This window comes from Myxocyprinus asiaticus, chromosome 22, assembly GCF_019703515.2.
Source record: "Myxocyprinus asiaticus isolate MX2 ecotype Aquarium Trade chromosome 22, UBuf_Myxa_2, whole genome shotgun sequence".
Taxonomy (NCBI): Eukaryota; Metazoa; Chordata; class Actinopteri; order Cypriniformes; family Catostomidae; genus Myxocyprinus; species Myxocyprinus asiaticus.
The window spans coordinates 30,416,360-30,442,962 of record NC_059365.1 but is presented as its reverse complement, the minus strand read 5'-3'; the positions used below and the strand labels follow the sequence as shown (position 1 = coordinate 30,442,962).

The 26,603-nt window shown below is 40.5% G+C and overlaps 1 protein-coding gene across 3 annotated transcripts in view; it reads right to left on the bottom strand.

The window, feature by feature from the left end:
• Nucleotides 1–26,603, bottom strand: part of LOC127412608 (probable phospholipid-transporting ATPase IA) — a 211,888-nt gene that overhangs the window by 165,821 nt on the left and 19,464 nt on the right. For all 3 annotated transcript variants that reach the window (XM_051649090.1, XM_051649091.1, XM_051649092.1), the window contains exons 2-4: nt 15,271–15,385; nt 5,955–6,054; nt 1,279–1,377 (exon numbers count right to left, since the gene is read on the bottom strand). In XM_051649090.1, coding sequence (XP_051505050.1) covers nt 1,279–1,377; nt 5,955–6,054; nt 15,271–15,385 — 314 coding nt within the window. The remainder of the gene's footprint in view (nt 1–1,278; nt 1,378–5,954; nt 6,055–15,270; nt 15,386–26,603) is intronic.

Below are 26,603 nucleotides of genomic sequence, written 5' to 3'. Positions count from 1 at the left end.
AGTTTGATGCTTTGCATTATGTGGAACACAAAATATGTTAGACAGAATGTAAGGGACTGACAGCCTCGCTCTCCATTCACTTTCAAAATATGGAGAAAAAATAAATCCACTGAAAGTAAATAGTGACTCAGGCAAACATTCTGTCTAATATCTGCTTCGTGTTGCATGGAAGAAAGAAAGTCATATGGGTTTGGAACAACATGATGGTGAATGATGACAGAATTTCCTTTAATAATAATAATAATTCTGTAATACATGTTTAATGTGTATTATGTAATGGAATATAGGGGAGTTAACGTCTATTATGTCATTTGTGAAAGTCATGAGTTACTCATTACTTGAGTACTCTTTTAATTGGATACTTTCTTACTCAAGTAATTATTTATGTTAGTACTTTTACTTCTACTTGAGTAATTCTTTTCTTTTTTTTTTTTTTTTTTTTTTTAAGTATTTGTACTTTTACTTGAGTACAGTTTTGGGCTACTCTACCCACCTCTGTCTGTATGCTAGTGTACTTCTAATTTTAGCAGATATAGACATTTAAAATGTACTGTTTTTATCCTTCAGGAACACAGACAAAAAATATTGATGACTCATCTTGCACTACACAGATTCCTGCCCAATCAAATGCTCTCTAGAATAAGAATGTCGATCCCCTGCGATATGTCCCAACAAATTTTCCTTTTTCGAAAGGATATTTGGCAATATTAGCCTCATCAAGAGATTTCAAGGGGTATTTACGATAAATAGGTTAAATTATTATAGGTTAATTAAAGTAACATTTTTAACTGTTGCTGATATTTAAATCCAAATGTAACCCAGTGAAATTAAGACATTAACACCTCTAAGCCACAGCCAAGGACTAAAATCTGATGACACTTTATCTACTACAGTTTCCACAAAGTACAATGCCCATGTCAGTGGTCAATATATGCAGAGACAAAATACTGCATTACTCTCAGAAGGGATTCAGTACATTTGCATAGCATTTAAAAGGCTCATGCTCTTCAAACTTATCTCAGTCGATATATGTGCCTGGCATACAATTGATTATCTGCCTGTTGATTTGATCCAGCATTAATCATCTAAGACTCCAGTACCTACTTGAGCATCTCTTTTATATGTGTAATGCAGAAAATCTTACAGTAAATACCTACACTACTTTGTTCATAATATCATAATTTAACATATGATGCATGTTGGGGTGTGTGCTTGTATATTTGCATGTATTCATCATGCTAATGTAACATTATAAATATGTTTTGAATACGTTCTCACCAGATCCTCTATAACCTCCTTCACTGCGGCCACCACCAGGATGAAGAGTAACGGTACCAGTGTTGTCCATCGTCCCGTCGGTGACACATCAGGGATTTGCTGAAAGAAAAGAAATGGAATCATAGCCACGTGGATCTCAGTCGTCTCTGGTTAATCCCTCCCTCCAAACTCCATAAGAGCATTATCAAAACATGGATACACATGGTACGCAAGGCCTATAGGCATCACCTACAGGGCATGCATACAAGTGGCATGTACAAAAACTAGTGTGAAATATATGACTACAGGAGAAACACTAAGGGTTTGACAAACTGTTCTTGTTTTGTTGCCCAGGAATCATAACAGTTGACCATCTATGTTGACCTTTTCTGCAGAGTTCCACATACTGCTGTGGGTCCAGTTGGGTCACTCTACAAGAACTGAATTAAACCTCTAATATTTTTCTCCTTATATAGGCAAAACTCACATAGCTTAAATAATACTAAGAAACTGATTGTATTTGGAACATGGAAAGTCCCAATCAGATAAAGTATCAGTGCTGTGACGGGTTCAGGGAGAGGCCAATAACGCAGAGACATACAATAGGGATCACGAAACGGATCCCTTTTAACCTGATGCCGACACACTTTCCCCTCAGCCTTATGTATCAATTAAACAGAATTGTACATTCCCAATCAAACCACAGTAGTTGTAGTTGATCATAATGAAACCCTGGTGAAACCATCGTGAGAATATCTGGTAATGCACTGTTGATCATGGCCATACATCTAAAAGAATAGGTTTCATAAGTAGGTCTTTGTGATGTATTTAATTTAGAAAATATTTTTTTAATTATTTTGCTGGCTATATAAAATTATGTAATATTGTGATATTACGATGAGTTTAATGTGCTTTTCATTTGGCAATTTAGTTTTCCTAAAGAAAGAGTCATTAGACTAATTTAGTTAAATTTCCTTTATTGCAATTCACAAGTACGGACAAACTTTGCAGATGCGTTTTAATTTAGACAGATATGTTTTCAGTGACACTGATTGGTAAAAATTTGGTAGCAAAAACAGCATTAGCGTTTGTACATTCAATTAATGTCTGTGAATCAGCTCAAACTGTCAATTCAAACTTTTCAAATTAACGGATTAAAAACTCAGATTCAACAATTTGCTTCATCAATCAAAAAATGCTCATAGATGTCTCTGTGTGGCATTTTACATACACTTAATGGAATAGTTCACCCAAAAATAAAAATTCTCATCATTTATCACCCTCATGCCATCCCAGACGTGTATGACTTTCTTTCTTCTGCTGAACACAAAGATTTTTAGAAGAATAAAAAAAATAAAAAAATAAATAAAAAAATTGAAGCTCCAAAAGCACATAAAGGCAGCATCAAAGTAATACACATGACTCTAGTGGTTAAATTAATAGCTTAAGAAGTGATCCTTTGTTTTTGGTAATTGACATTCTTCATGCATATCGCCACCTACTGGGCAGGGAGGATAATTGGTAAAAAAGGACTTACATATTGATCGGTTTCTCACCCACATTTATTATATCGCTTCTGAAGACATTTAACCATTTAACCATTGCAGTTTTATGGTTTACTTTTATGTGCTTTTTGGACCTACAGAGCTGGGATATTTTTCAAAAAAAAAATCTTCGTTTCTGTTCCACAGAAGAAAAAGTCATACACATCTGGGATGGCATGGCAGTGAGTAAATGATGAGAGACTTTAAACATGGTATACAGTATATTTATTGATATTGTATATGTTGTACTGTGTGTGTGTGTGTGTGTGTGTGTGTGTGTGTGTGTATATATATATATAGTATATATATATATATATATATATATATATATATATATATATATATTTGTAGGCACTGTATATAGTGCCGCTTACTACATGAAATACAAATTCTTTGTGTTGATTTAGTAAAAAACTGTCTAGAAAACATGCCTTGATATTGCATTAAGAATTTTTAAGTATTTGGCTTCAAGTCTACAAGTTATCTACTTGTTTGTTTTTTGTTTTTCAGAGATTATGGTTCCTGTGATAGAAAAAATAACCCTTTTGAACCATTTCAAAGCAAATACATAAATATGAAGAGATAAACCGAAAACAGACAAAAGACTAAATATTATCAGGATATCTCAATATCGCTTTTTCTTTCATTTTTTTTATTTTTATATAGCACTAATTTCATATAACATAGCATTCAACAGCAAGTGTGACGGAAGTGAGGGGTTTTGATAAAACCACAAACAGTACATAAAGATCAAATGGCTGCCTTGGCCCCCTTGTTGCTACAGTAAAACTGTCCCTGCTGTTTTTCCTCTTTAACCTTCCTCAACCAGGTGCCTATATATTCAAGGTCACTGCATAGACAGCAGCGTAACGAAGATACACAGAACCTGCACTTCAAAGCCACCTGACTCCCTTAGTTTTATTCTTCTTTCTTCATCTCTCTTTTCCACAGCTCATCGATTCAGCCAGCTCAAAACAGAGCCACATATCTAATGTGTAGAGCATCCACAGGTGCAAGCCGGGTTGCTCAGTTGTGGATTTCTGTCTCTTAAACTAAAGCACATTTATAGCACTCTGGAGCCCTCAGTGACTGCACTGTCTAGCAACTGCACAGAAGGTAAAGCAGTGGAGCCAAAATCTGTTAAAGTTTCAAAGCAATACAAACTTACTGCCTTTACCAAAAAAACAAAAAACAAAAAAAATCTACACACTAGGAAGATTTAGTCTGTTGGAGCAATGGACTTTTGCTTTAGCATGTGTTCCAACACGTTGCTGTGCTCATGTGGGCGATGCACGTATGAGTGTTATTTTATGTTCCCCCTTCTTTTCCAAATCAATCCCTGACGAGAACAGGACGTTTCTCTGTGGTAAGTTTATATGTATTTTGACAATAACGTGAGTTAGCCGGTTAGCAGAGGCTAACAGATAACAGGCTAACAGCGTGCACTGGCTGTACATGTAAACAGACCAGAGGCGGGTTTTTTGTTACCAAATTACATAGGTTAGTACAGGAAGTAAGTCTGGAATTACTAACGACTCGTTTCAGGTGTTCAGAATCGGTTCTTTCTTTTGGGTGTCAATAACTCCATATTTCATGCACTTTGATTTTTGAAACTTTACAGACTTTTTTACATTCACAAACAGCTATATAACACACTACACAAAAGGTAATATTTGAAAAACCATAATAGGTGCTCTTTAAACAAAGGTCAGAAATATACTCCACAGAAACCCACTGCAAGTGTGTGCAACAAATACTTCTTTTGTGCAAACTAGATGTAACGGTTTCATTGTATACCTCAGTTTACATCTCATTATAGGTATTACATGAATATATAGTCTGTTTTTGTTCTTTTCCAAATCTGTTCAGTTAAGATAGAATCGGCTACATTTACACAGCATCATATAAAGTTTACGTAATACAAAAATCTCTAAATTGCAGCTAGTTAATTTTGCATTTATACAGAATAGGTACTATATATATAGTGATAGAATTTAGCAATATTATTAGAAAAAGAATCAGCCATAGCTAAATAAACGAAACATCAATATAATGCCATTAAAGGAAAAGTTCACTCATGACTGATCCACCTTTAAGCCATCCCAGATGTGTATGTCTTACCTTCTTCAGCAGAACCTAAATTAAGATTTTTATAAGCACATTTCAGCGCTGTATGTCTATACAATGCAAGTGAATTGGTGCCATCAGGCTGCTGGCTGTTTGATGTTCCAAAAGGCATATTTAGGCAGCATAAAAATAATCCACAACTCCAGTCGATCAATTAATGTCTTCTGAAGCAAATCGATAGGTTTGTTTAAAATAGTAAATCGATAATTAAAAATGTATTCACTTTTAAAACATTAACTGATTGACTGGAGTCGTGTGGGTTACTTTTATGCTGCCTAAATTTGACTTTGGACCATCAAACAGCCAGCAGCCTGTTGGCACCAATTCACTTGAATTGTATGGACAAACACAGCTGAAATGTTTTTATAAAAATCTTCATATCGGTTCTGCTGAAGAAGGAAATACATACACATCTGGGATGGCTTAAAGGTGAGTAAATCATGAGAGAATTTTAATTTTTTGTTTAAATTCCAGTTTTGGCCCATTTTTCAACTGTTTCGTCTTTGTAGGCCATCTGCATGTTGTTGCTGTGTATGTTGAAATTAACATATATGCATACATATACAGTACATGTCTTATTTAATTGATTGCAACCACTTGTATTATGTGTTATAATAATTTTTCCTAGGCTATTTGATATAGGCTTTATTAAATTTCAGGATCTTACCCCAACTCAGACTTTCTCACTTACCCACATACCAAAAACACAAGCTCCACCTTGAACATAAAGCAGATTTTACACTTTTAATTTAGGGTAATTTTGGCAACTTTGGTCCGCTTCTTTTTAAACACAAAATTCAATAGTCACAACTACAAAAGTCTTTACTGCATGAAGTAACAGTCTAGAAAGGATATCATCAAGTGCAATCTAAGGCTCTTCTATCAGTCTTATCAACTCAAGTAACACAGTATCTGTGTAGGGTTAGTGAATACTCAGAGAGATGTTTATCTGTGATCGTGAGAGCTGACAGTCGTAGTCTCTCAAATGTGTCATCAGTATTCTTCCCCTGCGAGTTGGAGTCTTACCTGCAGCAGTGCGATGAAGAGGAAGAAGGAGTTGGCCGCTCTTCTGAATTGGGAGTACAGGAACCGAGGCAGGAATGTGAGCACATTGTACTTTGCAGTGCTGGATGAGAGAAAGGAGCAAGCATGGAGAAAAAAAGGAGGAAAAAAGAAATGAGAAAGATGGAAAAAAGAGACTTGGTTTTAGTTCAGTGTTTAACAGCCCAACAATGACCACATCATCTAACCACCTGACATCTGCAGACTGGGCTGATATATGTTATTTGTTACCCATTTATTTCTCACAGTTTTTTGTTTCAGTTAGTCACTGTTGTGTCATAAATGTTGATATTAAATGGAAGCTCGCAGGCATAACAGCCAGAACCAGCACAAATCACACTTCCTCTCCGTGGCCACCCCATCACTGAACCTCAGAGCCAGCAGCTTCAGCAGCTGCCCGAGATATGAGCACAAATACACAGTGAGTGATGGAGTGAGCCAGTTATGACCATAAAGAACAACTAAGTTTGAGACACACAGAGAGAGAAGGGTGAGTGAGACATGGTTGGAGCTTGCCAGTGCCTCCATCTCTCAGACTGCCAACTGATTTACACCCACATTAGGGCCAAGACAGCGAGGCCACTTTAGACGGAGATAATCGCTTTGCTCTAAACCCTGACACCTGCCTCTTTATTTTCCCACAAACCAAAAGAACAGCACAACGAAAAACACTCATTTTACATCACCACTATCATCATCCATGATATTTTTAAATGTTATCATGCATGCCAAGATTCTCATTACATATTGGTAATTTTATTTATGTCTGTTGATACATACACTCACTCAGCACTTTATTAGGAACAATATGGTCCTAATAAAGTGCCCGACGTGATCTTCTGCTGTTATAGCCCATCTGCCTCATTCAATGAGTTGTGCATTCTGAGATGCTATTCTGCTCACTACAATTGTACAAAGTGGTTATCGGAGTTACCGTAGCCTTTCTGTCAGCTTGAACCAGTCTGTCCATTCTCTGTTGACCTCTCTCATCAACAAGGTGTTTCCATCTGCAGAACTGTCACTCACTGGATGTTTTTTTGTTTTTGGCACCATTCTGAGTAAACTCTAGAGACTGTTAAGCGTGAAAATGCCAGGAGATCAGCAGCTACAGAAATACTCAAACCAGCCCATATGGCATCAACAATCATGCCATGGTCTAAATCAACGAGATCACATTTTTTCCCCATTCTGATGGTTGATGTGAACATTAACTGAAGCTCCTGACCTGTATCTGCTTGATTTTATGCATTGCACTGCTGCCACACGGTTGGCTGATTAGATAAATCACATGAATATGTAGGTGTACAGGTGTCCCTAATAAAGTTACAGGTAGTACTAAGAACCAAGTACTAATAAAGTCTTTTTAGCATGTCAGTCCACTCGGCGGCCATCTTTGGAACACTCTCGGGAAGGCTGGGCAGCTATTTTTCTATGTAAACAAGTGGCATACAAGTGCAGCTCCTATGTGCATAAATGGGGAAAGACCAAAATCGGTTGATCAAGATTACAATCAAAGAACATATTTAAAATATGACAACACTGGTATCATAAATTGTGCTTCTTTACCTCATATTATGCTAAAAAACGAAATTTTCTCAGCTTGTCTAGCAAATGCGCATGTGCATTCTCAAGTTGTTTGACAGGCGATGTCTGTATCTAAAAGGTGATTGGCTCTTTTACCTGTAAGGCAAGACTTCCTTTTTTTACATCTGCTGACCGTTGGGTGTTCCAGTTTCTCCCATTCATTTTAATAAAAGTGGCCCTTCTCTGCTAAATAGTCTCTGGTACTAAGCTTAATTTGAATAATGATAATATTCCATTAAATCATGAAATATTATAGGCTCAATGAGAACACACAGGACATTCTCAAAACCTACAGGGAAATATTTTGGCCAGGTCAATTAACCAGCTAATATTTGACCATTTAAAAATGATTGGCATCAGCTGACAACTGCACCCGCTTAGTCAATTAACAAAAAGTCTGCTTTTTTTTTTGTATACTTGTTTGGCCTGATAACAGACCTAAAGGGTCAAAATGTTGCAGTTACAGTGGCTTAATAAAATACGCAACATTTATGCAACTTTTACGGAAATGTACTCTTCCCCCTATAAATGCTATAATGTGCCGTAGACTTGTACCCAACTTGGATTGGATGCACACACTTTTTCTAGGATTTCTCCAATGCATTATTTGTTATCATTAAACATATATTTAATATACATTATATCAGCCATCATACCCTGATCTGTAGATAATGCCATTTAGAGGTTTAAAAGCTATCTAGATCAGACACTGATGTTGAACAGTCAGCCACATTGGAGAGTAAAAGAGAGACAAATACGCACATACAGTACATACACTGACTGAAACGTTCCTAACATGGAAAGTGATACAGGTCCTCTCACTGTCTCTACGTTTCACTGATCCAGCCTTCACAGAGATCTCTATCAGACCATGGCACACAGCACAGCGCATCACAGCAATTAGCAGCAGCATACGAGATGAAAAGTTCTGTCAGGGGCCTGTCGATCTCTCTTTTCTTTGCTTTCTCTTGGCTGGTTTTCAGCATTTGATCAGTGAAGCTGCCTCAGGTGGAAAACAGTGACTAGCTGCAGCTCTTATTGTTCTTCAGATAATGTTTCTGGACAACTCTAATTCATGAAGGATGGAGAGAGTTTGTGAGACTGCAATCACTCCTCTCCAGCTCCATCTGTCCTCACTCATTATCGAACACAAACAAACGCATGCACTCTGTCTTTCATGCATCGTAGTACAGTGCATCCGGAAATATTCACAGCGCTTCACTTTTTCCACATTTTGTTATGTTACTGCTTTATTCCAAAATGGATTAAATTCATTATTTTCCTCAAAATTCTACAAACAATACCCCATAATGACAACGTGAAAGAAGTTTGTTTGAAATCTTTGCAAATTTATTAAAAATAAAAAAAATGAATAAAGAAAATCACATGTACATAAGTATTCACAGCCTTTGCTCAATACTTTGTTGAAGCACATTTGGCACCAATTACAGCCTCAAGTCTTTTTGAGTATGATGCTACAAGCTTGGCACACCTATTTTTGGGCAGTTTCTCCCATTCTTCTTTGCAGGACCTCTCAAGCTCCATCAGGTTGGATGGGGAGCGTTGGTGCACAGCCATTTTCAGATCTCTCCAGAGATGTTCAATCGGGTTCAAGTCTGGGCTCTGGCTGGGCCACTCAAGGACATTCACAGAGTTGTCCCAGAACCACTCCTTTGTTATCTTGGCTGTGTGCTTAGGGTCGTTGTCCTGTTGGAAGATGAACCTTCGCCCCAGTCTGAGGTCCAGAGTGCTCTGGAGCAGGTTTTCATCAAGGATATCTCTGTACATTGCTGTATTCATTATGCTAGTCTCCCAGTTCCTGCCGCTGAAAAACATCCCCACAGCATGATGCTGCCACCACCATGCTTCACTGTAGGGATGGTATTGGCCAGGTGACGAGCGGTGTCTGGTTTCCTCCAGACATGACGCTTGCCATTCAGGCCAAAGAGTTCAATCTTTGTTTCATCAGACCAGAGAATTTTGTTTCTCATGGTCTGAGAGTCCTTCAGGTGCCTTTTGGCAAACTCCAGGTGGGCTGTCATGTGCCTTTTACTGAGGAGTGGCTTCCATCTGGCCACTCTACCATACAGGCCTGATTGGTGGAGTGGTGCAGAGATGGATGTTCTTCTGGAAGGTTCTCCTCTCTCCACAGAGAAACGCTGGAGCTCTGTCAGAGTGACCATCGGGTTCTTGGTCACCTCCCTGACTAAGGCCCTTCTCCCCCAGTCGCTCAGTTTGGCCGGGCGGCCAGCTCTAGGAAGAGTCCTGGTGGTTCCAAACTTCTTCTATTTACAGATGATGGAGGACACTGTGCTCATTGGGACCTTCAATGCTGCAGAAATTATTCTGTACCCTTCCCCAGATCTGTGCCTCGATACAATCCTGTCTCGGAGGTCTACAGACAATTCCTTGGACTTCATGGCTTGGTTTGTGCTCTGACATGCACTGTTAACTGTGGGACCTTATATAGACAGGTGTGTGCCTTTCCAAATCATGTCCAATCAACTGAATATACCACAGGTGGACTCCAATCAAGCTGTAGAAACATCTCAAGGATGATCAGTGGAAACAGGATGCACTTGAGCTCAATTTTGAGTGTCATGGCAAAGGCTGTGAATACTTATGTACATGTGATTTTTTTCGTTTTTTATTTTTAATAAATTTAGAAAGATTTCAAACAAACTTCTTTCATGTTGTCATTATGGGGTATTGTTTGTAGAATGTTGAGGAAAATAATGAATTTAATCCATTATGGAATAAGGCTGTAACATAACAAAATGTGGAAAAAGTGAAGCGCTGTGAATACTTTTCGGATGCACTGTAGTTTGTGAGTGTGTGTGCCTATGCCTGCTTGTGTAGTAAGCATGCATGAGAACATTTGAGTACACAAGTATTCATTCCAATGACTTTAAGCTCAACGTCACCTGCTAGCAGACGGTTTTCTCACAACAGCAGTGAGCTGACCTGCTTCTCTCTTCTCATCTCCTCTACACTACTTAGCTTTATTATGCTTATAAATAAACATGGATCACACACAAGGGCTTCAGGAAGCTGGCTCATCAGCCAGTCAACAGGGTGACTAGCATAACCGCTCATCAAAATGCCACCTCAGGGTTTATCCACGTGCTGTAAATACATATAACGGTGAGAGGGTTGTGGCCTTGTTGGCGGTGACGTATTTGTAAATCGTGTCCTCCTAAGGCACAAATAGTGTGAGGAGGAGCAAACATGCTCTTTTTTGTTTATAATAAATAGACAGTGTTCCATAATACTGTATTATAGTCTCATTTTACTGTTAGCTTGAGAGCACTGATGTAGCATTTAGCAAGCATGTGTTTGTTTGAGGTGTGTGTGTGTTTATGTAATTTAATACAGAAGGTTGATGTTTGTTTAATTTAAGAGTGTGTGAGTGTTCCATTCAAGTGAAATGCTATGTGATCCCTCTTCCCAGTAGACTGGTTTGTACATCTTGTTTCTTCTGGTTTGTACTGCTTACCCCAGGAATGCTTGGTGTAGCAGTTTGCCCTACCAGCTCTGACAATGAGTGTCCACCTCTGGGAGTACAACTTCACCTCTACAGTTCACACTAGGCATACAATTGCCTATTAATATAAAGTCCTAATCTAACACACACACACAGCTCTCAAAGCAGTCTATAGCTTAAAGAGGACATATCATAGAAAACAGGGTTTTTCTTTGGGGGCCTGGGTAGCTCAGCGAGTAAAGATGCTGACTACCACCCCTGGAGTCATGAGTTCAAATCCAGTGTGTGCTGAGTGACTCCAGCCAGGTCTCCTAATCAACCAAATTGGCGGGTGGGGCATGTGGCAAGTTGTGCGTGGATGCCGCGGAGAATAGCGAAGCCTCAACTTGCGCTGTCTCCGCGGTAACATGCTCAACAAGCCATGTGATAAGATGTGCGGATTGACGGTCTCAGACACAGAGGCAACTGAGATTCGTCCTCCACCACCCAGATTGAGGTGAGTCACTACACCACCACGAGGACTTAGAGCACATTGGGAATTGGGCATTCAAAATTGGGGAGAAAAGGAAAAAAAAAAAAAAACTGTTTTTCTTGATGTTTTAAGAGAGTACAATGTGCTTCGAAGACCTACTCTAATACAGGGGTTTTCAAACGTTTTAATACCAAGGACTTTCAAATATGATGTTCCTCTTGTAAGGGGCCCCTTCCAAAAATATTAAGGCAGCTGCTACACTGTAAATTTTCATGTAAATAGACCTGTTTATACTGTGTGAGAGAAAATGATAAGTATTAGCAATTTTGTTTCCATAATTAAAGCTGCACTACGGAATATTTTTTTTAGTTAAAATGAACAATGGTCCAATATTGACCAAGTACATAAAAAAAATCTGTGTTCAATCCCCTGTCTTTGCCTACAAGAATTATTTTAATTTTGAGCTGTTGGGTCATATTTGGCACCATAATACAGGAAGAAGGACCGGCTATGGTGTCATGCATGTGGTGACTGGGGAAGCTATAGCAGTTTGAGACAGCAGCGGCAGGCCAGGCAGTTTTCTGGTATGATTGTTAAAGCTTTTACTGGTTGTCATGCTTTTACTGGAACATTACTTGGGGGATATTGTGTTTGCAATCTGCAAAGTATGTGTGCCACGGTTTTTCCCCTGGATGCAGAAATGCACAATTTGTTGTCACTTTCCATGCCCTTTTAGCGGACAGTCTGTTTAAACAGAATTGACTATTTAAAATTACAAAAAGCCACTATAGGTACAAGGTATATTAAGTTGTTTATAATGTGCGGATTTTGTAGCACAATAATGTACATATATTTGTATTTTTTTTAGCATGTAACCATCTATCTATTATAACTTTACTGCAGAAGAAATGATTAAGGAAACAGTTTATTATTGTATTTGTTATATTGCTTATTTTTGCATATTATTTTCATGTTTATTAACATATTTCATTATTATTAAATCGTTTTTAGGTTTTTATCATGTGAATACTATTTTAACTACTATTAATACTATTTTATTATCTTCCATTGAACTCATATCTGCCACATCATGAGTTTCACCTCTTAAATTTAGGATATTTTATGTGTAGTACAAAACAAAGATTCATGTGTGGTAGATAACACAAAGGAATAATCATATTAAAATAAGTAGTACGAAAGTAATGACACCTGGGTTTCTCCTGGAGAATACGGCTTATGTGGTCATGTAAAGGAATAAGCGGTGTTCTTACAGGTTTGTGAGGAGTGTGCATGTGCATGAACAGACCGAATAACAAACGTTATAGGATGGAGCCCAATAACAAAACAACTGTCCCTCACGTTCGCGTATATGGGCTCGAATACTGGGGGAATCCTGGAGTTTTACATAAGAGGGAAACCCCACTATTGCAGCGCAATACTGCTTGTGTCGCAATACTGCTTGTGTGTGTGTGTGTGTGTGTGTGTGTGTGTCTACACACACACACACACTCACACTCACACTCACATGCATAGGCTATTACCTCTAACATAAGGAAATGAAAATTATATCCTGACCCTGAAAGTCCTGAAAGTTGCGTGTGAACGTTCTAGACGAATGATGACTGATTACGAGCACAACTTGATAGAACCACTTGTAGCAAAATTAATGGGAGAAATTACAACTCTTAATATGGTAGCAGTGCAAATGGAGGTCCCATCTTTCAGTTAAAAGAACCATTTGGCTCCATCAACACATGCGCATGAACTGGACCAGCCTGAAAAATACTGTTCTTGTAGTAGTTTGAGGTTATGATACCATTATTGTCAGATCTAATTGCAAATGTAAAATATAATCATAATCAAGTTCACAATCTAAAAAGTTTGAGATTTTGTATTTTCCCGATTCAAGTAGATTGGAGCTATACCTGCATACCAATAAATACCAAAAAATAGCTGCCTGGGGGCATTACCAAGATGGCCACCGAGTGAACTGACTTGCCTTAAAGCAACTTTGGCTTAAAGATAAAGCAAAGATAAACAGCCCCAAAATAATCATACTATGACATTAATGGTAAGTAATTGTTTTTTTGTTTTTTTACTGGCTGCAGTGGCCGGTTTGATCACTAGATGGAACTATCAAATAGATTTGAGTTTGAAATAGATCTCTGTGGAGGACTGTTCTAACACTGCATGGTGGGAGTAAAAAACACTCTGGGCAACAGCTTGTGTAAGTGTCTGAGTGTTTGAGGGTAAGTGCATCTCAAACCAATCAGATCAGTTTAGATTATTCACACCTTTATATCGGACTCAGTATATACTAATTCAGTGTGGCAAATTTCTTAAAGCTGAAAACATCTGATTTATAAAAAAAAAACCAAGCCTATCAGATAATTGTGGTATTTTGATATCAGATTCACAATGAAGAAACAGCAAAGGTGAGAATGCTTGAGTGTGACATCAGCTATTAAGCACTACAGTTCCTTAAAACTGCAGCACAAACCTTCTCCCCCTGCCAGCCATACATCATCACTATGTGTCCATATTTAACTTGGACACTCAGGTGTTACTGGATGCTGGAAGTTTGCTTCGTTTCAGCAACAATTTATCTGCCCTTGTCAAATACAACCTTGCTAGTTTTTTTTTTATGTTCCACATATACAGTATTTCTAAGGGTGCTTTCAAGAGTGCAGAGCAGAGCATTTTTGTTTGACATCAGAGTTTGTTATTTAGCTTCTGTGGTGAAAAGCTGTCACTAGTACTCACTAGCCGTTTTCCACAATCGGGCCAGTGCTTGCCAGCGCTAGCAAGTCCTCAAACGGACAGCGCTGGTGTGTGTTTGTCTGCTGGAGAAGTCCTCAAACCGCGAGACCAAAATCAATCTGCATTCCCACCATCGGGCCAACTGCCCTGCAGCGTTGCTCTAAAACCCACCCTTAATGTGCCGCCCTGGTGCCAACGTCACACACTCCGCCAATTTCACAAGCAAGAGGGAAGCTCAAGCTGAGGTATCAGACTCTGGAGACTAAAACAATTTTAAAACAATTATTTTTTCCCCCAAATCTGCACCGTTGTGCACTGGATACACAACTCTCCATTCTCTGTTGATCTGTTGAGGTAAGCTGGTAGCTAGATATGATCAATTGGGAAATAAAAAGTATCTTGGTGCTGAAACCTCTGACCTGACTCAGCAAAACTCCAACTTTGACATTGACCCCGCCTCAATCCCCAATTGGCCTTCTTTGGCCCAAGGGTATTCGGCAAGCCAGGGCGCTTGGCCGATGGCCCAGTGGAGGCCCCGAGGAGGCCCGATGAAGCCCCGGAAGTGACAGATGGAACGCAACTGGCCCTGGCACGCACTAGCATGCCCTCATCTGTCCCTATAGTGGAAGCATGGTTACTGTGGTACTGAAGTTGATGATGTAAACATTCCCAAAAGTACAGTGCAATCGAAACAAGCCATAATCAACACTTAGCCTAAGGAAAAAGAACATTTATACATTTTAGACTGATAGAGATGCAACTCTAAACAGAACATTCTTGTAAATCTTTCTTTCAAATGGATGTGTGCTAAAGCTGGAACTGAAAGTGTCATGGTCAACATCATGGGGACCACAAAACTTTCAGTTCTTCTACTTGTTCAGCTTTAGCCTACTTTATACCATTAGGAACATGTTCTGCTTTTCATTTGAACCGCTATTTACACAATGTGCACATGAGCACAGGAATGAGTGTGGCCTTACCTGACATGATTACTGCAGAACTTTGTGAACTGAGGCTGATTGATGAATATTAGTCTGGAATCTTCCTGGTCTGCTAGAGAGGTCTTCTCTGACGCGTCTTCTGTCTTTTCATAGCCTGAGACAAGGAGAGATGGAGAGACAGGAAAGAATAAAGTTAAATGCAAAGTAAATGAAGCAAAAGAGAATAAAGTCGAAAAAACAAAGTGTGTTTTACGGAAACACAAATCAAATGTGTTTCAAGCAATGCAAAACGTTTTGTACATAATCCATTAGCAAAGAATGCAGAGCACTCAGCATATATACAGACATTAATAAGGACAAACTCTCAGCATATTTAAGGATGTTATGGACATTTTCTAACTCTAGACAATTAGAGTTAGTCTAGTAATTATTCCTCATTGCTTTCAAAAAGGATTGTTTAGCTATAGTGATGGATGCATGTAGACTCAACAACAGCCTTAAAAAGACAAATGCTCAAAACAGCCTTTTGGCCTACTTGTTATTTTACACCATAACAGATCATTCAGCTATTAAAAACAAATCTCAAGAATTTAACTAATGTCAGACCCTGAGATGCAGAACAGTAAAGTACTAAAACAATCCCTCAAATAGAAAATAAAAAAGAGAACCCAAATCCAATCCCTGGTGCCCCGAATCACTTAAACTCCAGGTAGATTAAGTCATTGTGTTTGGGCTGTTGACAGCAAATGGAAAAAGAAATGTGTAATGTTACAGGGACACCAAGCCCAAGGGGACAGATGAGTGAAAGAAGGGCAGCTCAAACAGATTCCCCTGCAGGCATCCACACACACATACACTAGTGCTTATACTTGCCCTGTATATTACAGGACACCCTGTAACTGGCTTAAGATAATACAGTATGTGGCTAATTTAAGGCATGACATTGAAAGTAAAAGGGTTCCCGCATTTTTTTTACCACTGAATTTCAATTACTTTCTATGACATTAAAAACTCATTTTGATTCAGAAAGATTCACTAATGAATCATTCAGACAGATGTAAACCAGTCTGACCAATGAACTGAAAAGGACCAACTCAAGAGAAGAGAGATTTGCACACAAAACAGACATTGCAATGGCCTGCAAGCATGTTTTACTCTCACACACACTATATCTAGCCGATACAATATTTTAGAGCAAAAACAGAAAAAATCCTAGGCCTGGAAAAATAAATACAGTTTTAAAATACCCTGACACGGACCAAGTTTTCCATGTTTGTGGGAACCCTCAAGTAAATAAGTTCTAAACATGACTGTCTGCGCACCCTTTTAATCTAAATGGAGTAATTGCTTAAGAGTATTAACACTGCATCCTCCTTGATAGGAGTTTCCCTTCATAGAACTTGTTTACCTGTCTATTTGCAACTAGCAGTGTGACAACACGCACAAGCTGTAAAACAGAAAGCTTTAAATACTGAACATATCTGTGGCAGACTAAACAAAGAGGATGAAAGTAAAAGTGGGTTATCTGATATGTGCTTGAGAGTGTGTGTGAGTGTGAGAGAGTGAGTGTGTGAGATAGATAAAAAGTGAAAGAGGAAGTAAGTAGTAGTGAGAAAAACTTAGAATGAGGGTAAATAACAGGATCACAGCTTGACTTCATCCAGAACAATGTCCTCCTCAGTGAAAGGACATTCTGCGTGTAAAAAAAGTAATTAACCTGAGTTTCATAAGTTATGGTGATAAACCTAGATACGATTTCCAAGTCTGCAGATGCAAAACACAACAAAGAATGCACTGTTTGTTTTTCAACAGCTGGAGGTGTGACATGGTAAACACATGTTCATCACCTGCAAGCAATTTAGAGAATTTACCAATTTATGACCACTCACAGGTGAAGCAAATAACACTGATCATCTCCTAACAAGGCCACATGTCAAGGTCTGGGTAGATTAGATGGTAAGCAAACAATCAGTTCTCGTAGTCAACATGCTGAATGCAGAAGAAATGGGCAGGAGTAAAGACCTGAACGACTTTGACAAGGGCCAAATTGTTATGGCCAGACAATTGGGTTGGAGCATCTCTGAAACGGCAAGGCTTGTGGGGTGCTCCCGGACAGCAGTGGTGAGTACCTACTGACAGTGGTCCGAGGAGGTACAAACCACAAATCGACGGCAGGGTGTTGGGTCCCCAAGGCTCATCGATGCGCGAGGACAACAAAACCTATCCTATCTGCACTGAACCGACAAAAGGTCTACTGTGGCACAAGTCATAGAACATTTTAATGATGGTGTGGTGAGGGGCCTGTGTAGCTCAGCCAGTAAAGATGCTGACTACCACCCCTGGAGTTCACAAGTTCGAATCCAGGATGTGCTGAGTGACTCCAGCCAGGTCTCCTAAGCAACCAAATTGGCCCAGTTGCTAGGGAGGTTAGAGTCACATGGGGTAACCACCTCGTGGTCGCTATAATGTGGTTCGCTCTCGGTGGGGTAAGTTGTGCGTGGATGCCATGGTGTATGGTGTGAAGCCTCCACACGTGCCATGTCTCCGCAGTAATGCACTCAACAAGCAACATGATAAGATGCATGGTTGACGGTCTCGGAAGCGGAGGCAACTGAGATTCGACCTCCGCCACCCGGATTGAAGTGAGTCACTACACCACCACGAGGACTTGGAGTGCATTGGGAATTGGGCATTACAAATTGGGGAGAAAAAGGGGAGAACAATTCTGAAAATTAAAAATTATGATATGGTGATGGGGGCATGGCCGAGCGACATCTGTGTCGGTAAGGGTTGACACCTGTGGGAAATCCCCTCTAACAGCTGTTTTGTGTTTGCAGTGAGAGCGGAGAGGGATTTCATCGTCCTGCGAGACGACACATGATCCTGACTGTTTGTGTGTGTTTGTCTGCTGGAAAGCAAGAGCTTTGTGATACACTGGAGCATGTAAAAATAAAGATTTACATCGACTGTTCACCTGGCCCCACTTCCTCCTTCGTCCAGGAACTAGAGACTTGTCACAGATGGTTACGGGAGGAACATGTCACAGTGCATCACGCTCTGCTGCATATGGGGCTGCGTAGACACAGACCGGTCAGAGTGCCCATGATGACTCCTGTCCACCGTCGAAAGCGCCTACAATGGGCACGCGAGCATCAAAACTGGACCTTGGAGCAGTGGAATAAGGACACCTGGTCCGATGAGTCCCGTTTTCTTTTACATCACGTGGTGGCCATGTATGTGTGCACCGTTTACCTGGAGAAGTGATGGCACCAGGATGCACAGTGGGAAGATGACTAGCCGGTGGAGGGAGTGTGATGCTCTGGGTAATGTTCTGCTGGGAAAACCTGGGTCCGGCCATTCATGTGGATGTCAATTTAACACATGCCACATACCAAAACATTGTTGCAGACCAGGTACGCCCCTTCATGGCAATGGTATTCCCTGATGGCAGTGGCCTCTTTCAGCAGGATAATGCGCCCTGCCACACTGCACACATTGTTCAGGAATGGTTTGAGGAACATGATGAAGAGTTCAAGGTGTTGCCCTTGCCTCCAAATTCCCAGTGTTTTAGTGCCAGATACCACAGAACACCTTCAGGGGTCTTGTAGAGTCCATGCCTCAGTGGGTTGGCTCTGTTTTGGCAGCATGCGAAGGACCAACAGCATATTAGGCAGGTGGTCATGATGTTTTAGCTCATCAATGTACGTCCAATAAAAGTCCACTCCCTTTAAAAGGCATTTCACACACATAGAAACAATTTTTTTTATGTCTGTGGAGACTTTCCATTGACTTCTGTTGTTTTTATACTGAGCTAATTGACCCCAAACCCCCAAACCTAACTCACACTAACCATTTTTTTTTTTTTTTTTTTGTGCATTTTTATGTTCATTAAGACATTATTTACTATGTTTGTAAACCCCTGCTTTCCGTTGGACTGTTGGCTGATCCCCACAATCATTTCACTCTATTTGGGGGAACATTTGAAAGTCATCAGTCAAAAATTGCAGAAGCCAACCACTATTTTAGATGTATTATTTATGTTTTTGCATGCTTCTAGTCACACTTATTAACCTAGCCTTTTAGTCTCCAAATAAATTGCCTGTATAGCTCATATTCTTTGCATCCCTTGCAATTCAGCCATCGTAGACGCAAGTGTCGTTCTGTGCATGTAAAATTTTGGTGGTAAATCCAAAGGGACAAAAACAAATTAAATGGCAAAGCTGGCATATTCAGCTCCTGAGTTTTTACCTAGCTAGAGTGGTCCTATATCCCTTAAAAATCTGCTGCTAGTACTCATGCTGATGATGCAAATGTGTATACAAAAGTACAATGTGTAAAAAAAACAGTGGGGGCAGGGGCCTGGATTGGTTCAGACCAAGCTATCGAAAGTAGTTTGAAATCAGACAATCCTGAGCAGCTATATTCTGGTTTGATTGACAGACATGGAGTCTAGAGAAAAGAATATTTGAGATGTAATCCTTTTTAAACACAATGCTGACGTGTTGTGTGTAACCACCTATAGACATGCAGTGTAGCCGTATGGTGCAGAAGGGGAAATGACATGTTACAGGAAGTGCACACATCAACAGTTAACATGTGTATACACATAACAAGCTTTTCAGGAACAACAGATCCTCAGAACAGTCATGGAGGTTTGAAGTTCCTGCTACACTTTGAAACAGAGGTGTAAAGCCATTTAATATGACAGCCACAATCCAGCACCTTTCAAATCACATGACAAACGAGATCGTTATCTCTCCACAGTTTTGCTTTGATATGCCATTATATCATAAATCTGTTATTGTCATTCTCATCAAGCTGTAAACTTTAGGCCACCTTGGCCAGGCTCCAAATAAGAAACAGCAGTGATTGATCGGATCACTGTCACCGTCCTCATGGCTGCCGAGATGATGCTTGCAATAGGCTTTTTTGCAGGTGCCATGGAAACAAACAGCAACCACAACAAACCAAGACATGCTGTGTCATGCTGACTCTGAGAAACATGCAATATTGGGGGTTACAGCACACATTTACCCTGTGTTTATTATACATGCAAGATTCATAGATGATTTGAAAACACTTATCCACAAGCTTTTGCACATTCTGTGTTTTTCAGTATGAGTCAACTGATGTTCACGAACACAGTGACTCCATTCTGTCATCCATTCAGCTGTGACTACAAATAAAAATATACGAGATAGTGTGCAAGAAAAAAATACAGATATGAATCATTAATCTAAGATGCATAAATTAGAATATGCATAATGATGTGGGGGGGGGGGGGGTAGTGATCATGGCCAAGGGTTTTCAATTAAGCATGAGTACTTTAGGGATTATAAACATGAGTTTAAAGAAATTATTGCTCAAAAAGATTCTGGTTCAAATGGGAAGAATTTCCCTGCTGAGATGGAGGGTGCTCTCTATGGGCATCGTACAATGGGCAGTGGAGCGAAAAGGATGAAGAGCAGAAGAGATCCATGACATACAGTGGCAAAGTTGAAAATGTGAAAAGAGGTATTCTGGATGGCACAGACACACGTGGCCTTCCATCATTCAGGGGGTTTGCGGGTGACTAAGGGCTATGATGGCAGTGCTCTCATTTCAGACTGAAATGAAAGTGAGGAGGGAGGCCACTGCTTAAGAGAAGGCTTGTGGTATGGAAAGTAGATGCGGGGGTTGACATTTCAAAGTATTGCAGCTGCATTAAGACTTACCGTTTCTTCAGAGTGTTGCATAATGAGCATCATGCTTTTAAGACAGTGTGTCAAGTTCAAAATATTTAAAGGTATAGATCACTCAAAACAATTTTTTATTTTTTTATTAAATAATACAACAGCACAAGTATTCCAAAACACTTTCAATATAGACTATTACAATGCCGTTGGATTCATTTTAAAGCTTAATAAAAGGACACAAAAGTGTCATTAAAGTGTCCATGCGCAATCATGAGTAAACTATGCAAGTTCTCGCGCAAACACACAAGCCACTGTGAACAAGCTTCTCGCATAGCGCTCATGGACTGCCTGACTATACAGTGTTCATATACATTTGCTGTCCTAACTCTTACCAATCAGAATCTAAAGTAATAAAAATTTAATTTTTTCAAGTTGAATTAGTTCAAAAGTAACTCAATTGTGTTTTTATGATAATTCCTGTCATTTGTGATTAATTGAGTACTCGTGAATACAAAAGTTGGTGGAATAAGTTGGTGAGGGGGCGGATCAAGGGGTCCTGCCACAGAACAACTGGTCTATTTCCACACCAGGCTCCACTTGACACCTTTCGTGGCGCCAGGTTCGCTTGTTGTTGTTTTAATTACCTAGCCCACCACAGTGGAAACTGCCTTTGATTCTCATATTACATGAACACAGCTTCCAATTATTGCAGTGCTGCAGTTCAGTTGGGACACAATTGTCCTGCATCATGACTGCTGCATCTGAAGACAGAAGTGAGATAAGAAGCTTTCAGAGGTTTCTTGCTTACAAGTTTGTGCACTCCAAGATTTGAGTGACAATGCACTGGAAAAAAAAAAAAAAAAAAGGACTAAGCACATCTCAGGCACACAGAGCATTTAAAGACCTGTTGAGTGTTAGGACATTGCCAATGGGATTCTGAAAATTACTGAGAGGAAACTCCATGCTAAAACAGAAAAAGAAGCTTGCTGGATGGCTGTGTAATTTAAACATCAACAAGCGAAAAATAGTGTCACGAGATGCTTGAAGAGGAGCCTGGTGTAAAAATAGCCCAGTTTTTCTGGGGTGGGATCCCTTAACAGACCCCCTCAACAAGTTATTCCATAGCCACAACACAAAGCTGAACCATGTGAGAATAAATACTGTAGTCGATTGCATAGTTTTCACTGGCTGAATACAAAAAAAATCATATAGCACAACCAGCGTAGTCCAATTCATAAACAAATGGCTCTTATGGGAAAGATCTTAAAATGAATCGATGTGTCAAGAAAACTCTTAAAACTCATTAAGTCGGTATGTGTGCGCAGAGCGTCAACTGTGAGTCGTGAGTGTTTTGTGTAAATGGGCAGAAAGAGACGGATTTTGTCGAAAGTTATTAATCTCGAGAATTTGAGCTTGTCTCTGAAGCTTGCCTGTGAGTTTAGTGTGCGCTTGGCTTTACTGACTGAATGTTTATAACAATGTGTAGTTAAAGATGCAACTTCACAAAAGTCTATATTTTATAAGAAAATAATAGTTTTGTTTAGTATGCAGTTAGGACAAAATATGGGGAGGCTACTATGCAACAAAAACAGAATTCTGTAGTAGGAAGCATTGTTATGTAATGACATACTACAACAGACATCCCAAATTGCACAGCTACAAGCAAGTTCCACTTATAAATGACAACATATTCAACCGTTGTTAAGTTGTGTCATTTTTTCTTTACAAATGATCAGAAACCTTATAGGCCTAATCCTAACTTCCTGTCCCCCTGTCTTTCTCACCCTCTTTCAGCAAAACCTCCCATCTCACCTCTCAAAGTTTTGATAAACAAGCTACCACATGTTCCAAGTCTGGCCATCTCAGGCCAGTTGCGCAACAGCCCATCCCGATGATGGTGCAGGATGAGAGGCTTATTGCATTCCCTCAGGCTCAGGAGTAACTTTCCAATACCACAGGCTTATATAGGTACCCAAGCTGGAGCTTGGCTAGCTGGCGTGATACTGGTGCTAATCCTGCTAGCGCTATAGAGGTGCTGGTTAAGAGGCATGACTGGCCGCTAAACAGCAGTAGATGCTAGCTCCACCAAAGCTAATGTATTCAAAACATGGGAACGAAATGGGACCAAATGATACACAGTGTTGCTATTTAGGCTAATGGATGCCATGATGACAATAGCAGCAACTACAGCAAACATCAAAATGGCTCATAAAAATTTCTGAGTGTGCTCTGAATCTGCATACAAGTCTTAGAGGTGAATCGTGTCATTTCTGGGCCACTAGCGGCAATAAACAATGTTGCAAAAATACTGAAAATTATGTTTTTAAAAAGGTTTCCCAAACACTCACCCCATCTGCCATTGGTTGAACAAACAAATAGTCCCTCCCCAAATGCACGCCATTGGTTAAGCCAATCTTGATATGTCAGGTTGCTTGGGATCCTCAAGCACATAGAATAGTATTTTGATAGCACCACAGAGCCACAGAGTTTACAGATTTCAGGGAAATCAACCTATAAATGGCTTACTTATAGTTGTCTCAGCATATTAAATCTTTCCCTGTTTTACGATCTTTATTTGTTATGGTTTGAATAGGACAATGTTGGGTGCTACAGGGGCGTAAACTGGACCCAATCATCGAAGTAAAACCTTACAGTTCAATGACCATACTTGTGTGTGTACAAGCAGCAAACTGAAAGCTAATGCAGTGCAGAGGAAGTGAATATGCTGGAGATGTCTGGCATATCTTGGCAGTAGCAGAGTAGTCAGGGTCAAGACTCAATCTGAACCCAAACTGAGACAGCTGGCCCGGCAAGTACAATGGCAGGAACTGGAGGTAAGTGGAAGGGCACTACTCGGACAACGTGCTGGGGGAAAGTGCCTTTCTCTTCTTGAAATGCAAATAAATTATGACCAATGAACCTACATCATGGGATATAATTTCAGAATATTATGAAACCACAAGAATAAAATATTGTACTTAATATAATATTATAATGCACTAGTCTCTATGGAAGAATATTCTGTGGCATTGTTATAACTTTTAGGCTTGATAAATACTGTACGCAAGAACGTGAATGCAGACACTTCTTCTGTAACTACGCAAGCTTGATTTGTCATTGCATTTCAAAATGTGTAAGACTGTGTTGTGATGGGGGCGTGGCCGAGCAAAGTTTGCAGAGAGTGGGATAAGGAGAGACAGAATGGTAAGGATTGACACCTGTGGGAAATCACCTCTAACAGCTTTTTTGTGTTTGCAGTGAGTGTGGAGAGGGATAAAAAGGGCAATCCAGACCGCCGGGGGGAGAGAGTGGCACGCAGCAGTGTTTTTATGTGTGTGATCAGTTTGTTGCTGAAAAGCAGTATTTGAGTTTGTGTGAGACACTGAAAAATATGAGAAATAAAAAAGACTTACATTGGAGTGTTCACCCGGTTCCCGCTTCCTTATTCCAAGAGAACTCAACAAAGTCAGAGACTTTGTCACAGTGGTGCCAAAACCCAGGTATTTGGAGGAAGATATGTCGTCAAGGAGTCTTTGCCCTTCGCCAAACTGATCAAGACCCTTACCAGCATCCACCAGAACCAACATCAGGCTTTGCTTGAGCTGCACCAGGAGCAGGAGCAGCATTTACAGACCCTCCTGCAAGCTCAGGTGGACGATCGACAGCTGCTGCGGAGCTTGATACCCCAGGCAGGTTCTACCGACGTGACCCTGACCACCGCTCCCACCATGTCCCATTTCATGCTTACGAAAATGGGACCAGAACACGATCCAGAGGCATTTGTGGAGTTCACATTCGCACAGCAGAACTGTGACGCCTGCCGCTGGTGGCTGCTGGCAGAGGAGCATGACACCGACGCAGTGATAGATCTTGTGGTGCTGGTCTGGCGTCACTAGAGGTGTCACAGGTTGTCCAACTGGCGGAGGAACATCTGGCAGCGTATCCAGGGGCCGGCGAGCCCTCTTCTCTTTCTCTCCCTCTCTCTCTCTCTCTCTCCCCTTCCCCCTCTCCTCCTATTCCTGTTCCCTGGGAATGGGTAATTCCTCCCCCAGGTCCCATGGGCCATTCAACCCTAACCCTCTCCGCTCTCCCCCACAGGCTGGTGAATCCGCTGCCATATACTATTTGGCTTCCCCAGCCCTTAGAGGATTCCCTTCTGGGGATTTCCCTCTGGAGCAGAAGCGAGACAAGACCCTTAGGCACGCCTTTGATCAAGTGAAAGTGATTGATGGTCAGTGCCTCCAGCCAGAAGTTGTACTCGCATATACATATTTTTCCATTATTAAGGATCGGTTGTATTGGATGACGCAGGTCGCACAGACAGAGGAGGATACAAACCAATTGTTAGTACCGAAGAGCCATCGGGAAATGTTATTCCAGATGGCTCATTATAATCCGATGGTGGGTCACTTAGGGCAGGGAAAAACACTAGACCATCTGATGGCCCATTTCTATTGGCCGTGCATTCACGGGGATGTTCGCAGGTGGTGTGCGACATGCCGTGAATGTCAGTTGGTGAATCCTGTGGCCATCCCAAAAGCACCATTGCGCCTCCTTTCATTGATCAAGATCCCTTTCGAAAGAATTGGCATGAACCTCGTCGGACCATTAGAGCAGAAGGCACGTGGGCATCGCTTTGTGTCAGTTATGGTGGACTACGCAACATGATATCTGGAAGCAGTGCCTCTGTGCAACATCTCAGCATGTAGTGTTGTGGAGGCACTCTTCAGAATAATCTCCCGAGTGGGGATTCCTAAAGAAATCCTCACTGATCAAGGCACGACGTTTATGTTACGTACACTACATGAAGTGTACGAATTACTGGGGATTAAATCGATTTGGACCAGCATTTACCACCCCCAAACAGAAGGCTTGGTCGAACGATTTAATCAGACACCAAAGAATTTGATTCGTCGCTTTCACCTGAGAGAGCTCTTTATTGAACAGCAGGTCCTTGCCCCTATCTTGCCATTGCAAAGTCTTTCTACCAAGCTGCCAAGAGAAGACATCTCGTTATCTCGCACATTTATTTAGTGTGGACAAAAGTTTCTTGTGTGTTCGAGTTGCCGCAAGTATTTGGTTAAACCCTAAATTGTACATTAACAAGTCCCCTTTCTGCTGGACAGAATGGATTGGGAAGGGTGTTACTATGCTGGGGGACCTGTATCAAAATGGAGCGTTGAGATCCTTTGAAAATACTATACAGCAGTTTGGGATTCCCAGATCTCAATTCTTCAGGTACTTACAGCTGCGCCATCTACTCTGTACCACCTTTAGGTGTAGTATGCAGCCCCCTAAAGTGGCAGACACTCTTGAGATGGTGCTTGCTGCTTTTAGAAAAGGTCATGAAGCTTCAGCGTACTATTCCTGGGTAATTCAGAGTCTAGGGGACAGGGTTTTAACATCTCTTAAGTTATGGGAGAGAGACTTGAATTTAGTACTGGAAAATGGAGAATGGGGTAGTATTTAAAAAAATATCAAGTCTATGTCTAGGGATGCAAGGGTGCGCCTCATTCAATTTAAGATTCTGCATTGTTTTTATTAGACTTGCCTTAAAGACACACCTACTTGCTGGTGATGCCAGTTGGAGGATGGGGACATAGCTCGTGTTTTTTGGACCTGTACTAAGGTTCAAGAGTTTTGCTCGGGGGTTCAGAGATTTATCTGTGAGGTCTTGGGCACTAAGATTTTATTCTG